The following is a 15804-nucleotide window of genomic DNA, read 5'->3' as shown; positions in this document are numbered from 1 at the left end:
GTCAGGATTCAGATTCTGAAGAAACTGCTCCAGCTGAACCTGTCAGGATGTCAGCTCCAGAAGACCTCAGGCCACCGGTCATACCAGGCTGATAAAAAAAAACAAAAAAAAAAACAACACAAAAAAACAGACACCACCTGGACAGGAGGACACATAGGACAACCAACAGCTTAAAAAGTCGGATTCGTTGCTGTGCTGCTTGTCTGGATTACCTCAAAGGCTTAACATCTGCCGAGCTCTCGGATCTCGATTCATCTAAGGAATTAAAGCAGGGTCAGCACTTGTCGGCGCTGGGATAGAAGATCGCCAGAAGATTCCCCAGCAGTAAATTTAATGGAGAAGCAAAGCCGCAGGGTTGCTTCCGTGTAATTGAGGTAGTCAGCTCGAAGGAGCCTTGGCAACTACAACAAACTTTCCTACTGTTCTTTTCCGAAGAAACCACCGAGTAGCTACGATTTCCCCACCTAGCCTGCAACTTACAGCAGAGGCGGCTGGTGCACTCCAAATGACCCCCCTCCCTCTTCCCATAAGCGCAGCTGCCTGGGCATATAGGCAAGCGCCGCCAAACGCTTTCCGCCACCCCAGCCCGGCGCCTGCTGAGCTTGCTATCGCCTTCTCTTTCTGCCCGGGGTTTGCTGCAAGAGCCGCCGCCGCCGCCGCCGAAGTGGGAAGGGTGGAGCTAAGGCACATGATTGTCTTCTTCGTGGGGAAGTAAGTCCCGGACAGTATTGCTGGCTGAGCTTTCTCCTTCCCTTTCACCTGGAACGAGGCGGAGAAGCGCGGCGCGCTCGGTCGGGCCCCTGCTAAGGCAGCTGTTTTAAAGGTCCAGTCCGCACCGTCCCCCTTCGGTGGCTGCGCTACCTGAGTAGTACTCCCTCCGGAGCATCCGAAAAAGCGTTCAAGTGAGTCAGCCTCGTAACAGGCGACGCGAGGAGGAGCAGACTCCCCGGCAGGCGGGGGGTGGGGGGGAAGAGGGCATCGTGCCCAGGAAGTTGAGTCAGAAAAGGGTCCGCAAGCGGAGGGGAGCGCTCGCTTTCTCGGATTACAGAGCGCCGGGGCGAGCGCTTTGTGCGTGCTCGCTCCCTTCTCGGTGATTTCTTACGCTCCCGAAAGCTTTAACGCTGGGAAGAAAAACTCCCTGCCTGGCTGGGATTATGACTCAGCCTTCCTAACGCCCTTCAGCAGCGTTTCAACTCCCATTTCCCATAATTATGCTGTGCAAGGAATGTGGGCGCTGCAGTCTTAAAATAAGTGGAGATCATCAGGTTGGGGAAGGGTGATCTACCGGTAATTTCTCCGCGTTAATCCTTGGGCTAGAATGAGATGCACGAGAGATGTAAATCTCTTTTTGGTTAGACCGATTCTGGGTTGCCTGTTGGTTTTTTTCCTCTTTTGAGTTTTCTATGCCATGGCTGTCCTAATCTGAATCTTTGAGTTACTGGGGGGAAGAAGTAATAATTGTACTTTGATGAAAGATGAATTTTCCACGGGACTAGAGGCGCAACAGGTACTGACTCTATGGGCAGTGCTTGCATGGATTGGTACAGTGGGTGATGGGTAAGACAACTAGTTCTCTGTTATGCAAATCCAGCACATGTGGTTGCTTTATGCTTCAGTGTGAATGTATCCTTTGAACACAGTTATAAGTAGAGTCCTCCTGGTACTATGCAAGAGAAAGTAATTTCTATTTCTATTACAAACTCCATTTGCTAAATGGAGAAGTGAAAATATGTCGGGAAGAAAATTTTAGAGAATTGACTATTGAGATGAAAATACATTGGACAATAAGCCAGCTTTCCTCCCCTTAAAGAATATTTAATTAGAAAACTGCCCTCAGTTAAATAACAAAAAAAGAGAACCTCATGGGTATACTTAACAGATATATTAGGATAATGGTGGAATCGTGGTGATTGTTGTCCTGATTTTCATTTTTAGCCATACTTGTACCTCCTTTGCAGGGATTCTGCCGAATCCTGATGCTGCTCATTCTGGCGTTGTCTTTGGCTCTCACATATGATGTTGTGTATGGGAGCATTTCCTGCTATGGCGACTCTGGGGACAGTGTGGACTGGTATGTGTCGATTTTACCTGGCTTTATTTTTTGTTTTCTCAAAAAAGATTCTTTTCCTGCCTTTCACCAAAGTCTCTAATGCAATTTACAAGAAGTAAACTAAATTCTCCACCTCTCCCTTCCTTTTTCCTTGGCAGTTTGTAGGCTTTCCAACTGTTTACCCCAACTCCTTCCCTGCAACCATCCATGAACAAGTGGTGTATTTGAAATGCCTTGTGTAAACAGTACACTCTATCCTGGCTGCCTTTTAGTCAGAAATTGCATTTATTTATTGTATTTATCAACAATCACACTCTACATGGACTCTTGGTGGTGTACAATTAAGACAGAAGTACATATATAATGAAACAATTCTTAAAACTATCCAAGTTTTTCATAAATTACTACAAACAAAATTCCTAACGGATGTATTTGAAGGACCTTAAATAAGTACCCTATGGAACATCTTCCCTCAAGGCTTTTCTAAAGGTCAGAAGTGATTTGAGTCATTTGGATTTCTGGCAGAAAATTGGTATGTAATGTATGAATTCCCCTCACTCTGCTGGGAAACATCCTTTTTCTCAGTGAATCTATGTTTGAAATCCTGTGAGCCTTGCCACTTCCCTAGATTGTCTTGGGAATTTACACACCTAATATGCTCTCTATCAGATGTCTCATCTCCTTTCAGTCTTAATCCTACAATGAAGTCATGTTGCATACTTCAGTGGAAATTAGAGTTCTCTCATCCTTGGGCTGGTTGTGATTTCTAAAGGCCTGTTTTACAGGTTTATTGTTTACAAGCTGCCAAAGTCCCACCACAGTTCCCCAGTAGAAGGTATGCGGTACATGTATCAAGATGGACGTACCCAGGGCTGGGTGAAAGGCAGGAGCTTGATGAACAGTACTGAGGGAGCTGTGGGCAGAACACTGAATCAGCTGTACCTGGAGGCAGCAAACAGGCAGGTGAGTCTGCAGAAAGGGCAGCTTCTCATGGTTACCAAATTAAAAACCATGGTCATGGGGTAATGTGGCTCTCACTGAAAAGACTCAGCTTCTACTGACCAAGATTTCCCTTGAATCACCCCAATGACTACTTGTCAATCACAAGTAGATCCATCTGGCCAGGAAAGGGATTGGGTGCTAAACTGTGGTAAAGGCCACATTAGTTGAGGCTGGTGTCAGGCTGCCACAGGTCCTCTTAGCCTTTTCAGACCGTGGGACTAAAGAAGTAAAACAGTATGTCAAGTCATGGAGGGAAGGGTTTGAAATGTCACCTAATAAGCCTCCCCTTAAAAAAATTGCTCTGGATATCTAAAGGTCTGCATTCAAGTGAATCTCTTTTTGTCACTAATCTCTCATGAAGCTACTCAAGTTCTGCTTGAAAAACCGTGCTCTACCTGTGTTTTATTTTCCCTCCAGAGGGAGGAAGAGATGGCCTATGTGCTGTACAACGATGAGCCTCCAAAGGAGACTTTCTCTGGTTCTAAGGGTCATACAAAAGGTAATGCTCTTGCATCAGATCAAATCAAATGTATTCGAATAGGCTAGCTGTGACCTGCAGTCTTTGACTGTACGCTTTGTTTCCCCCCCCTCCCCAATCAGGGGTCATCCTCCTGGACAGAACTCAAGGATTCTGGCTTGTTCACAGCACACCTCGGTTTCCTCCCAGACTGGATGAGAAGGAGTATGCATGGCCCCACACTGCCCTGACTTACGGACAGAGCTTTCTGTGTGTCACTTACCCCTATAGCCAGTTCAAAGCCATTGGTAGGTGTGAGGGCTGGGGTATGTTAGGATGTTTAAAAACTTCATGCTGAAAATCAAAACTTTGGGATTATTTCAGGACCTTTGGCTAGGAAGTGCTAAAATGTCTTTCCCAAACCAAAATCTTTCTGAATTTGTGGCTTGTACAGGAGAATGAATGGATTCTGAAGATACAGATAGGATAATCAAGGCAGCAGAGCTATTACCATGAAAATAAAGAGGAATGGGTAGGTTCATGCTCTTAAGAAGCATGACTTCTAAAATTATTGTTCAAGGGCTACAAAAATTTGTGTGGAAGAATTGCAGCCAAACATTTTGATGCTAGCTTTCCTGAAATGCAGGTGTCAATCTAACCATGCCATTCCAAGCCTTCCCATAAAAATGGGAGGACAGTCCGTCTCTCGTCCCCACAAAGGAATAGCATACACACAAGGAGACCTTCACTAAGTAGCACCATCTCTCAACATGATTCTATTTCAAGAAGCACACTATGCCTATGGATAAACTGAGGCAGATTCCACACAAGGTAGGGCTATATTCCTAGCTTCCCACATTAGCAGCCGTATTCAGCTGCTCCAAATCCCAAAATTATGGATTGCCGTTTGTTTTTAAGAATCCCTGGCTCCTTGCCTTTTCCCCTTCCTAACAGTCAACAAACTGCTGCCTTGGATAGCCAGTCAATTAATAGTGGGTGGGGGGATTAGCCTCATTGCAGAGACAAGCATGATGAGAATGGGGACGTGGCGATATGTTGCCAGCCCAGTTTTGGCATCCTCTTGTAAGCCAGGTGAAGGAAATGCTGGTCAACTTTGGCAAATGGGGAAAGCAATGGGTCTTTCTGAGACTGGAGAAGGTAGATCCCAGCAGTATAGAAATATCCTTAGCTGTTTTCAGACCACAAAGGTGTTCAAGTGTCTGTCCCCTCTCCCCTGGGCAGGATGATAATGCGCTCTCAGCCCATGAATCCAATAGTGTAACCCCGTATTTCTGCCTTAGGGAATCAGCTGCTCTTCACGGAGCCCCGTGTCTATGATTACCAGGTGCAAGGGGCCTTTGCCCGGGATCTGCCTGCCTTGTTGAATGCTTCTGAGGGAGAACATGTACAGGAGGAGCCTTGGAATTCCCAGGTGACTCTGACATCAAAAGGGGGCAAGGAATTTGTCAGCTTTGCAAAAATCGGCTTCTTTGATGATGGTAAGTAATGATGGGGGGGTGGTTAGTCTTGGTAGGCACAGAAAGCAGAGGAATTACTGGAGAGAGTAAAGGAATATGGCAACCGAGTTATATCCAAACTACCCTCATACATTCATTTGCTATTATTTCATCTCCCCAGATCTGTACTCTGGCTGGCTGGCCCAGGCTCTTGCTACTGATCTCTACGTTGAGTTCTGGCTCAAGTCTCCAGGGGTTTTGGCATCCAACTGCTCTGGACAGTACAGAGTCTACAATGTGGAGCAACTGGCTTTCCAGGACCCAGCTACCAGCTTCTTTTCCACGTCGGACCATTCCAAGTGGTGTGTTGGAGTAGAGAGTGATTCGGGGTGGGCCTGTGTTGGAGACATGAACCGTAATCATGCAGAGGAACACCGTGGGGGTGGTACCATCTGTTGCCATGATGTCACAATTTGGAAGAGCTTTCACTCCTTGGTACAGAACTATACCGATTGTGATACAACTGGATATGGACTCTAATTGGCTCAGGTTGTCTAGGTTATTAAGGGAGCAGAATCCAGTTCATTGGGAAAGAGGGCTAAAGGATGATTTGAAGGAGTAGGTGTCCCTGCCTCTCTCCTTCACAGCATATTAATGCCCTACATAGCGTAATGCAGGGAGTTGTGCTGTTGCTTTGCTCGCCCTTATTTTTTAGAAAGTTAATTTCCAGCCATGGTTCCTTTGTGTTCTGGACTGTTTCCATTACTATTTTTTCCTGCCCCATAGTAACATTTCCAAGGAGTTACATGAGCTATATGGAAAAATACAGAAGGAAATTCTTTTCCTGAAATAAAAATGTATACGGTGTTTATTTTACGTAATTTTCCAAAATCTGGGTATTCCAAGGAAAATACTTTTCTGTAGCAGATTCTAGGTGTGTGAGAGAACTAGGTTGACCTGAGGATAAGCCTCCCTTCTCCCTTCTCGAGTAATGGGAAAGTCTTTAAACAAGGCCACGGTAGCCGGTTTAAATACAGCATCTCTTAAACCACAGCAACCACAAACCTATTGAATACCTTCCACATGTGTATCAAAGTTCGGTATATTTATAGAATACATGGTCTAGAAAGTAACTCAATTTGAAATCAGAGCGACTTGCTCTGATTTGCCCTCTCTTGTTCTTGGCTAGCCCATGAATATAGTTTCATTGCCCAGCAGGCCATGCCAGAGGATCTCCCACAAACATAGCCATGGATAAAAGAAGCAGAGTCTTTCAGAATGAGAAAAAGAATACCAGAGACAAAATGAATAAAAGCTAAAATGCTTTAAAGATGTGTTTTGATCTTTTCATTTTTAAATTCTTTAAATATCTGTTTTACAAAAACAGGCCTGGTCAAAATCTCTTGAGCAATCTGGAATGGGTAAGATATTGCAACCTGGGCTGTCATCTCCTTTGAATAATACTACAGAGGAGAAGCCAGATGGAAATTTAGGAACATCTGGACAATCATTCTAAGCAGGCCATAATCATAGTCGACATAGTCAAGAGACTGCACAGCTACTTGTCTGAAATGATACACGGTTCCCTGCTTAAGTAGAGGGTTGGACTAGAAAACTTCCAAAGTTCCTTCCAACTCAGTTATTCTGTATTCTCTGAATGGATCAGAAGATGGATATATCAGACCTTACTGAGCTGATGGGAGGGGCTTTCCAGATGTTACCATAAAAGAGAAGCACATTTAACAAATGCAGCACAGGTGATGGTGGGGTGTTTGTTTGCTTTGCTTAATTTATTACTGTTTGAAATCCAGTGACACTGACACAGTTATTCCTGCCACCCTCTCCTTGCTGGCTGTTTGACCTGTTTCATAAAATACAGTACTAGGAAGTGGACTGCTTACACACATGCACCCACAGGTTAAAACTACAGTGATTCAATACTGCAACTGAAAATAGTACTGCCATTAAAAAAAAAATCAAGTGTTCCCCCAATCATAATCTTTTTAAAAAACAGTTAATGCTGTTACAAACGCTACTGATGTGAGGACAAGGCAAGACACAAATAAGTCCTACATCTTCACTGCAGTATAAATATGGAAGAATTTATACAGTTTACCCCACATCCAACACTACTTTTCTTGCTACCCGTTGCAGCTAAAGGACTAGAGCACCTCTGCTTTGGAAAAAACTGACGCCTGAGGTCTCCATCATGGAATGTCACCTAGTCATCTTCTGTGCCACTTCCTGAGCGATCCTAGGAGAGAAGAGGAAAATTCTTTTTAGTTGTACCTTCACGTATCGGGTATCTTCCAGACTGTCCTGGGGAAGTAGTTAGCCAGGCAGAAAAGCAGTAATCCTCCGGGAGGTCTCATGGATGAACCAAGGTCTAAAATGTTTACTCATTGTACCATATGTTGGTTTTTGAAAAGTAGAACTTGGTTTTGTGTTTCTGCTTATTTAAATGGAAAAGGCCCTCTTCTTTTTTTTTTTTATATGGCCATCTCTCTCCAACGAAAGCACTCCTCCTGGGATCACTGATGTCATTTTGGGAGAAAAAATCTGTTGTTTTATTACCTACCTCGTCTTGCTCTTCCTCACTATCATCATCACTAACTACGGGTTTAGCCCGGGACCCGCGGCTGGTGCGTCTGCGGCCTTTCATTCGGTCTGGTACTTTTTCCTTTCTGCCCAGTTTAATCTTCACTTTGACAGAACGAGCTGGGAAGAAGAACAGACAGAGATTGTAAAGACTGTAAAGCTGGCTATGAGATTATGTTCCTGTTCCATTATAAATTAGGACTGAAATGATTCGAAATCTCTCCTGGATTTTCATATTCACATTACACGAGAAATAGACACAATTCTGACTTAGATATCTGTATTTCCAAAATGCTCCATTAATCTGCTTCACTGTATTCCTAAACCTAATAACCTAGCTTGTTTTATGACATAACCACACAAAAACTCATATTCTTCTTAGGAAAACAAACAAACAGCCTTTTATGTACACATAAGGATGGTGCAGAAAGGGGCAGGATGAGGCGTTCCTCACAAGCTTTGGATACTAACTTTGTCAAAGGTCAGCCTTTCCTGATGGCTCTAATTTCAGGCTTTCAGATACACTTTTTCATCTGCCCATCATAATTTTTGTACTTTTACCTTATATTTGACAAGAAGTATCTAGCCAGTTCTGGCTATCTCCAAAACCCCAAAAGGATCACAGGTGGATGTGTGGTCAGAAATACCAGGAACATGGAATACTATATCCAGCTCTAAGCACCAAGATTCAAGGAAGGCAGTGACAAATTAGAGCAAGTTCATAAAAAGGGCGCTAAGATATAAAATGTTTGCCCTATGAAAAATGGATATCTTTAGTTTAAAGAAATGTGATTTAAGGGAAGGTACAATAGCCATCTTCTTGTCTACTGAACCACCGGAAACAAAGGGAACCAGTAAATTAAAACTACAAGAAAGGAGATTTGGGGCAAATATCAGGGGGAACCTCCTGATTGCAAGCTGTCTGCTACTAAAACGGTATATGCTATAGGACAGAAGCTCTTCATGGAGGACTTCAAAGGAAGGTTGGATGGGCATCTGTCGAGATTCTCTTATAGATCTAGCCATGAGTAGGGGATTGAAGGACTTCTAATGTACCTTCCAATTCTATAGTTCTATCACTGAAGTTGAAAAGTATCCCAGGGAAGGCACATTACATCTGTATTGCTACCAGCAAAATGACACAGGTGTGTCCATGAAGTTACCAGGACAGTGATGGGTAACCTTTTTGTCGTTGCGTGCCGAAAGTGCGTGTGTGTGAGTGTGCGCACGTGCCTGCACCCATAATACAATGCATGTATGACCCTCCCGCTCCCCCCACCCCCTGCGCATGCGCACACGTCTCCTGCATGTGCCCCGCGCCCCTCACTCATGCACGGCAAATACCCAAAAATCAGCTGGCTGGTGGGAGGTGTGCGCGCAGGCGCATTGGAACTGAGCTGGGGTGACGGCTCGCGTGCCCACAGAGATGGCTCTGCGTGCCACTTCCAGCAAGCATGCCATAGGTTCGCCATCATGGTACTAGTTCAGTTCAACTGGAAGAAGCCATTTAGACTTTTTTCTGAAAAATTTACACATTTGTTTTCCAAAGAAAATAATGCAGAATAAAAAAATACACTCACATTCTGATTCAGATCCTTCCTCTTCTCCCTCTTCCTCCTCTTCACTCTCTTCTCCCTCGCTGTCTTCCTCTTTTTCAATTTTTTGCCTCACACTAGTAAAGACAGACTGCAGTACAATTGAGTCTTCATAAATCTACAGGAAACCACAGAAGAAACGAAGAAATTGTATCTGATTTAACCCTTTCATTCCATTGGGCTAAGTTCTATATTTATCCTCAGTCCATGCCCTCAGTTGTTATGATGGTTTTGTTTTTTAAAAAATGGGGTCATTCTTAATACTACTGGGGACATACAACAATTTTGAGTGTCTACTCCTATCATATATCTTGCTGTAATCTTCCAGGAATCTTGTGTTCCTTATTGAATTAGGAAGAAGAATGGGAAAAAGTGGCTGCCCGTCTCAACTGGTTGCAGTAGCATTTAAAACAGCATCAGATACAGAGGTGGTATTCAGCAGGTTCTGACCAGTTCTGGAGAACCACTAGCGAAATTTTGAGTAGTTCAGAGAACCAGCAAATCCCACCTCTGACTGGAGATTTTACAGTATCCTTCCCCTGCCACGCCTACCAAGCCACGCCCACAGAACCGGTAGTAAAAAAATTGAATCCCACCACTGATCAGATACATACTGAAGTAAATTGAAGGGGGCTTCTAAAGCTTGGTTAAGGATGTGAGAGATAATAGAAAAGAGCTTTATGAGATTCATAAAACCCATTATCTCCTGATAATTCTTACCCATTATTTAAGACTAATGATTTTTCATATCTCTGCAAATGAATTCTAGTTACATGTATTCTGCCCACAACCATGATATTGTAACAAAACTACAGGCAGCCCTCAACTTACGACCCCAGTGGATCCCAAATTTTGTTAAGTAAAAAATTCGTAAAGTGAGTTTTGGCCCACTTTACCACTTTTCTACGATTGCAGTGTTCAATGAGCAGCATGGTTGTTAAGAACCTGGCTTCCCCATGAACTCTGCTTGTCAGCAGGGATCACATGACTCTGGTCATAAATGTGTGTCAGTTGTCAAGCATCGGAATGTAAATCACGCGACCCTGGGGATGCTACAACGGGCATAAGTGTGAAAAATGATTATAGGTCACTTTTTGAGGGGTCCATTGTAACTTCAAACGGTCACTAACGAACTGTTGTGTAAGTCAAGGAATATACTGAATCCATCGGCTTACATGGCACAGAAACTATGCATCTCTCAAAACGCATTTTAACTGGAGGAGAACTAGTTCAATTCACAAGATGGGGGGCCCGTGCACTTTTTTAGTGTCAAGACCATGCGCGAACTGCTGGGAGATGTCTCACCAGGGATCCTTCGAGATTGAAAGTCTGAGCATTCTGACATAGAAGCATGACATCCTTCTCCAAATCATTCAGGCTGCGATATTTGTGGTTCCGGATACGCTCCTGAAAGTGAAGTGGGGATGGGTGGGGGCAGAGGTGGAACAAAACAACGTTTTACTGAACAGAAGATTCAGATTCCTGCCTTCATTCACTTGTCATCAGAGTAAGATGATGCCCCTGGCTGTATGCATCTTTCAGCAATCGAGAGGAGAAAAAGGAGCGATTCTTAAAGCTGAAAGGGAGGGTATCCTCAACAATTTTTTTAAAAATTAGGAACATGGACAGAGATTTACATCAGTATGGATTCTATAGCACGTCTTGTGCTGTTAATTCACTTAGAAGACAGAAACAATAGCCATTGTACAATTATACAATATTTATATACAATTATACAATATTCCAATAGTATTAGTTTTGTGAAAATATTGACTGAAGCTCTGTTGAAAAAATGAACTTGCACAACTGTCTGATGTTTGGCCCCTTAAAAAGCCTCAAGGGAAATCCCTAATTGTGCCATTCAATTGATGATTAGGTGGATCTTTGGTAATCCACACTATCCCCCTTTGTCCTGTAACTAGTTTGAAAGCCTCAGATGATATAATGCCGTTTTAGAAAGTTAAAATGCAAAAGGGAATAATTCAGGATCTACAATGCTCAGGAATCTTTATGTTACTGTTGAAGGGAGGGCATTTTGAAATTGCTGTATTAAGATAATAAGTCTTAAAATCTAAATTTATCGAAACAAGTGAATAAGATTCACTGAAGTTTTAAAAAGGTTACCTTCACTAACTTAGAATGGCTTCATTCAGTAAATCAGAGATATGACAATACTACAAACACTTCCAACCATCCTGTTCACGAAAACAGCATGCTATTGCATCCTTTGAACGTATGCAATTCAATGCATTAAAATATATGAAGAACTATTTAAGATATACTCTATATATCTTACTCTATTTAAGATATACAATGTAATATTGATGGCTAATATTTCCATGTTTCAAATGGGCTATATATTGACTAAAGTTATAGTTATGTGCAACATTTCTTTACATGCCATCAGAAAGTGTTCTTGAAAATAATGCAAAACGATGGGCATCCCGCAGTTAGAAATTGCAGTGGCACATGTTTTTTTTTAATTATGTTGCAATGGGAAATCAGTTCACTAACCTTGTAGGCATTAAACTGCAGGGCTCAGCCTGTTCTTCTAAATAAGGGGACAAAAGGTAGGCTTGTGATCTTATGAGAAAACTGCAGTAGGTGGTTTTCCCATCACATGACCAATGTCAAGTCAATCTTCTCAACCTGACCAGATATCATCTGAGTGGGTATGGGAAATGAAATCTGCTGTGGTTATAGGCCACTCTGCTTTCTCTCAGGTTTGTTTTCTCACATGAGGTGAAACTACCCTATTTGATGCAAATCCAAGGTGCTGCATCCTGCTTAAGATGGGCAACGGGCCTATTTTATCATCCCTGTTACCAAGAGCCACTTTACTATTAAAGTGTTGAAGTAGCAACTGGGCTTTCTAGTCCCACCTTAGGCATAGGAGGCAGAGCTGGGTGACTTTGGGTCAGTCCTTTTCTCAGCCTAATCTACCTTAAAGGTGGTTGTTGTGGGGAAAATAGGAGATATAAGCATTCTATATGTTGCCACAAATAAATATGAGATATAAATCAAGTAAGGAAATAAACAAACATTGGGCCCACGTCTAAATTAGAGAAAGATAAACAATTGCTAAGGTACCTTTATTTTCTTGAAATCCACTGGTTTGCGAATGAGTTCATAATATTCTGGAAGCTCTTTTCGAGAAGGCAGTTGAATGAAGACTTCACTAAGCTGACGTCCACTGCTGCTACAAGACAAGATGAAGGAAAACATCTAAAACATGACATATCTTTCCCAGTGCAGGTCAGTTCACAGGCATCTACCCTGGCTGTTATGGACTGAGAAGTGAAATATGAAGATAATTTTATTTTATACACTAATGCCTTATATGCTGGATTAGTAGCTAAGAAGGAGCCAAGTAAGAGCAGGATTAATGTGCATTTGTTTATATGAAGCACAGCGTATCAATTTTTATTTATACAATGTATCAGAACATTTAAATCTAAACCTACTTACGGTACTTCAAGCTGCAAATCTGGTGAAAATAGTTTTCTCCTGCTAGTTCATGTCTTTTTTAAAATGTTGATTGAAAAATGCAATTCACCCCCTGCTTCCTTCAATACTTTAATTTCAGTGGGATTATGGTTGGAGAGAAAAATTGTGGCATCTTATTCTGGCATGTTATCTTCCTTCTGAAAATTGCTCTCCTCCCCCAGTACTAAAGTTTAATCATAAAAATATTGTTTGATGTGGCTCTAAAGCATAACATTACCTGCTGAATTTGAAATCTTGGCATGCAATGGATAAAGCCTTTCAAAATACAGGAGAGCAACACTCATGGGGTGAATCAGACCTGAGAAACAGTATCTGTTCAAACCAAAGCTTCGTTTCACAATAGAGGAGAGGGAAGTGAACTGCTTGTCATATGTTTGTCAAGACTGGGATCTTAATAATTTTATCTACAATTAGGTAATAATTATATTTACTGTAATGGTAATTCAGAGCAGTGAGGCTCTGGCAGGGAGCAGTTTAAGAAGGATGTTTCTATGTTAGCTTTTTCCAATATGATGCCCTCTAGATATACTGGGACATCAAACTGGTTAGGAATTCTGGAAGTTGTAGGTCCAGTTCAATGGAAAATGATATTGTGAAGAAGATTCATGCAGGGGATGGAAGACATTGTGATTGGTTTGCTGCTACCATCTCTGACCCTCTGAAAAATGGAGCTTTTGGCAGCGGGTGCAGTGGCTCAGGGGTTAAAGACGCTGAACTTGACAGCCCAGTTCGAGACCCGAGTGCCACGCTATGGGGTGAGCTTCCATTCCTGTCCACCTAGCAATTTGAAAGCATGCAAATGCAAGTAGATAAATAGGTACTACTTCAGCGGGAAGATAACAGCATACTGTGCACCTCAATGTATAGTCATGCAAGCCACACAACTGCAGAAATGTCCTTGAACAACACTGTCTCCCTCTGCTGAGATAAGCAGTGCCCCCTGGAATCAGACACGACTGGGCAGGGGGAACCTTTAGCTTTTCTCATAAAGCAACCACTATACTGGTCCACTGTTCCAGCAGGACACTCATAACTCATTTCACACCACTCCATTCTAGTTTTCCACGTCTCAACAGTATCTCTCTCTCTCTCTCTCTCTGACATGTATAAGTTGGTCCTTGACTTACAACAGTTCGTTTAATGGCCGTTGGAAGTTACCCCAGCGCTGAAAACAGGCTTATGCCCATTTTTCACACTTGCCACCATTGCAGCCATCCCCATGGTCACATGATCAAAGCTGAGATGTTTGGCAACTGACTCTCATTTATGACGGCTGTAGTGGACTGGGGGTCACATGATCCTCTTTTGCCACCTTCTGACAAGCAAAGTCAACGGGGAATCCAGATTCACTGAACAATTGCCTTACCCACTGCGGTGATTCACTTAACAACGGTGGCAAGAAAGGTCATAAAATGAGGCAAAACTCACTCAACTGTCTCACTTAGCCACCAAAATGTTGGGCTCAATTGTGGTCGTAAGTCAAGGACCACCCGTGACCTCACTTTTTCCACATAAATCCCAGTATTTCACATCATGCTGGATTCCCCTTCAAAGTCCAGAGGCAGCAGAAACAATAAATATTTAGATACTGCCAAGCAAACACCTGTCCAGATGAGAAATGCCGATGGCTGAGGATGTGAAATGTAAAATTACCCCGGAGAAATATCCCTTCTTTTGGTTACCTGTCTTTATACTTAATCACCGCATCCACAATCTTCTTCATCTTCTTAGTGAGGTTGGGTGGATTTGGAGAGAGCTTCTCGGCAGGAGGCCGTCCACGCTTTTTCTGTTTTTTGCTGTCATCGTCTTTGTCCCGGCTACGGGTGCTGGTGGTCGGGGTGGAGGAACTGACATCCACATCTCTCTTGCGCTTGCGGGAGGATTTCTTCTGACGCACCTCCTCTTCGATCTCCTCTAGGGTACCCTCTTCTATGGCCTATAGATAAGAGCAGCAGCCAGTCAGCCAGGGACAGTGAAAAGCAAGTGGGACAACAGCACACTGTGAAATGACTGAACGCGAACATTCACACACAGCCGAGCCACCTAAGCACAGTGAGGAATGGGATGTCTACATGGGCGGCTTCCCCAAAGGCATCACTTCCCAGTGTAGTCAGTTATGGATCATGGAAGGCTGCAACACTAAAAGGTGGGAAGGAAAGCTAGTTCTCTTACCTACAAGCTTTTCTTCTCATGTTAAACAGGGCCAACAGGCAGAAGACTCTGTAGAAACCATGCAGAGCAGGTTGTGGGGATGCCCCTTCCTGCCAGTTCTGTTGCAATTTCTTCCAAAGCAGCAAGGAGACCTGAGGCTACTAACCACCCGTTAGCCATAAATTTTTATGCTTCAGATTGCACAGTAAGAGAGGAAAAGAAGCAAGTTGACTGAAGGCCATGTATAACAGAAGTAGGAAAACTCAGAAAGTAACACTACCCATATTTCATTTTTATTGTCATACATGGCTACAGGATCTCACTTACTCAACAGTCAGAGCAAAGGAACCTAAAATTGAAACTGCAACAGCTCTGTAATGTCAGCAAATCACGGAAAGTCTTTATGTGGAGAATGGCCTGCCAAAATGGTTCTACTTTGTTCATCATTTGTTCCTTTCATGATATTTAAAACAAACGTTCCTGACCTCAAATAGCTTTGCAGGACCTCTTATGAGACGTACCTGATGAAAAAGAATGAGATCAAGGAGACCATTTTTTAATATTGCAATATAGAAATAAAAAGCATTAACTCCTTAAAATACTTAATTGGTGGCATCAAACTATTGGGAGAAGGAAGCACTTAATCCCACCACTATTTTTATACTATTTTTTTGAAATAATTGTTTGGCTCCTATTCTATCCATAATCTGCTAGTTCAGACCATAACAGAAAACAGGGAATTATGGCATACTGAAAATAGATGTGGGAAAAGGAATGGTAGTTTAATTAATTAAGATATACACATGCAAATAGGTCCAATGGTTGTTCATTCCATTTTGAACATCTGGGTTTTAAACTCAAGGTTCATTCAATTTATGACTGAAACTTCACTTTTTAATGAATAGGTAACAGCTCTGATCTTGGATAGTGGGAGATATATTACAGGGTTCCTCAAGATCCATACTTCTTTTTGCCCAAGAAATATAG

General features: G+C 42.7%; 2 protein-coding genes across 16 annotated transcripts in view; one reads left to right on the top strand and one right to left on the bottom strand.

The window, feature by feature from the left end:
• Nucleotides 1-180: 180 nt before the first annotated feature.
• Nucleotides 181-6296, top strand: DNASE2 (deoxyribonuclease 2, lysosomal). Of its 7 annotated transcripts, none has more exons than XM_087957022.1 (7): nucleotides 181-711; nucleotides 1936-2071; nucleotides 2836-3013; nucleotides 3470-3551; nucleotides 3653-3817; nucleotides 4811-5008; nucleotides 5148-6296. In XM_087957022.1, the coding sequence occupies exons 2-7, from the start codon at nucleotides 1977-1979 to the stop codon at nucleotides 5504-5506; spliced, it is 1077 nt and encodes a 358-aa protein (XP_087813148.1). In that variant the 5' UTR covers nucleotides 181-711; nucleotides 1936-1976; the 3' UTR covers nucleotides 5507-6296. The 7 variants fall into 7 exon arrangements, with proteins under 7 accessions (XP_087813148.1, XP_026535349.2, XP_026535348.2 ...); XM_026679564.2 differs by having other exon boundaries at nucleotides 541-902; nucleotides 1959-2071; XM_026679563.2 differs by having other exon boundaries at nucleotides 578-711; nucleotides 1959-2071.
• The window catches only part of SMARCA4 (SWI/SNF related BAF chromatin remodeling complex subunit ATPase 4), a 79092-nt gene continuing 69563 nt past the window's right edge, over nucleotides 6276-15804 (bottom strand). For 5 of the 9 annotated variants that reach the window (XM_087957017.1, XM_087957014.1, XM_026679555.2 and 2 more), the window contains 6 exons: nucleotides 14349-14602; nucleotides 12250-12358; nucleotides 10465-10566; nucleotides 9145-9277; nucleotides 7545-7684; nucleotides 6276-7220 (listed from right to left, as the gene is read on the bottom strand). In XM_087957017.1, the coding sequence (XP_087813143.1) occupies nucleotides 7188-7220; nucleotides 7545-7684; nucleotides 9145-9277; nucleotides 10465-10566; nucleotides 12250-12358; nucleotides 14349-14602 (771 nt within the window). In that variant the 3' untranslated portion in view covers nucleotides 6276-7187. The remainder of the gene's footprint in view (nucleotides 7221-7544; nucleotides 7685-9144; nucleotides 9278-10464; nucleotides 10567-12249; nucleotides 12359-14348; nucleotides 14603-15804) is intronic. The other 4 variants (XM_026679554.2, XM_026679557.2, XM_087957016.1 and 1 more) reach the window with 1 other exon arrangement.

The sequence above is a fragment of the Notechis scutatus genome, chromosome 2, assembly GCF_049901735.1.
Source record: "Notechis scutatus isolate UNSWTSFEM ecotype Mainland chromosome 2, rNotScu1.2, whole genome shotgun sequence".
Taxonomy (NCBI): domain Eukaryota; kingdom Metazoa; phylum Chordata; class Lepidosauria; order Squamata; family Elapidae; genus Notechis; species Notechis scutatus.
Note: the sequence above shows the minus strand (reverse complement) of the source record. Positions and strands in the feature narration are given on the sequence as shown.

Excerpts from the sequence above, each read along its gene's own strand:
- DNASE2 (XM_087957020.1), top strand. The coding sequence starts at position 1,469 with ATGAAAGATGAATTTTCCACGGGACTAGAGGCGCAACAGGTACTGACT. Across the intron at positions 1,542-1,935 it reads GGCAGTGCTTGCATGGATTG|CCATACTTGTACCTCCTTTG; the intron begins GTACAGTGGGTG and ends TTTCATTTTTAG. Across the intron at positions 3,818-4,810 it reads TAGCCAGTTCAAAGCCATTG|GGAATCAGCTGCTCTTCACG; the intron begins GTAGGTGTGAGG and ends TTTCTGCCTTAG.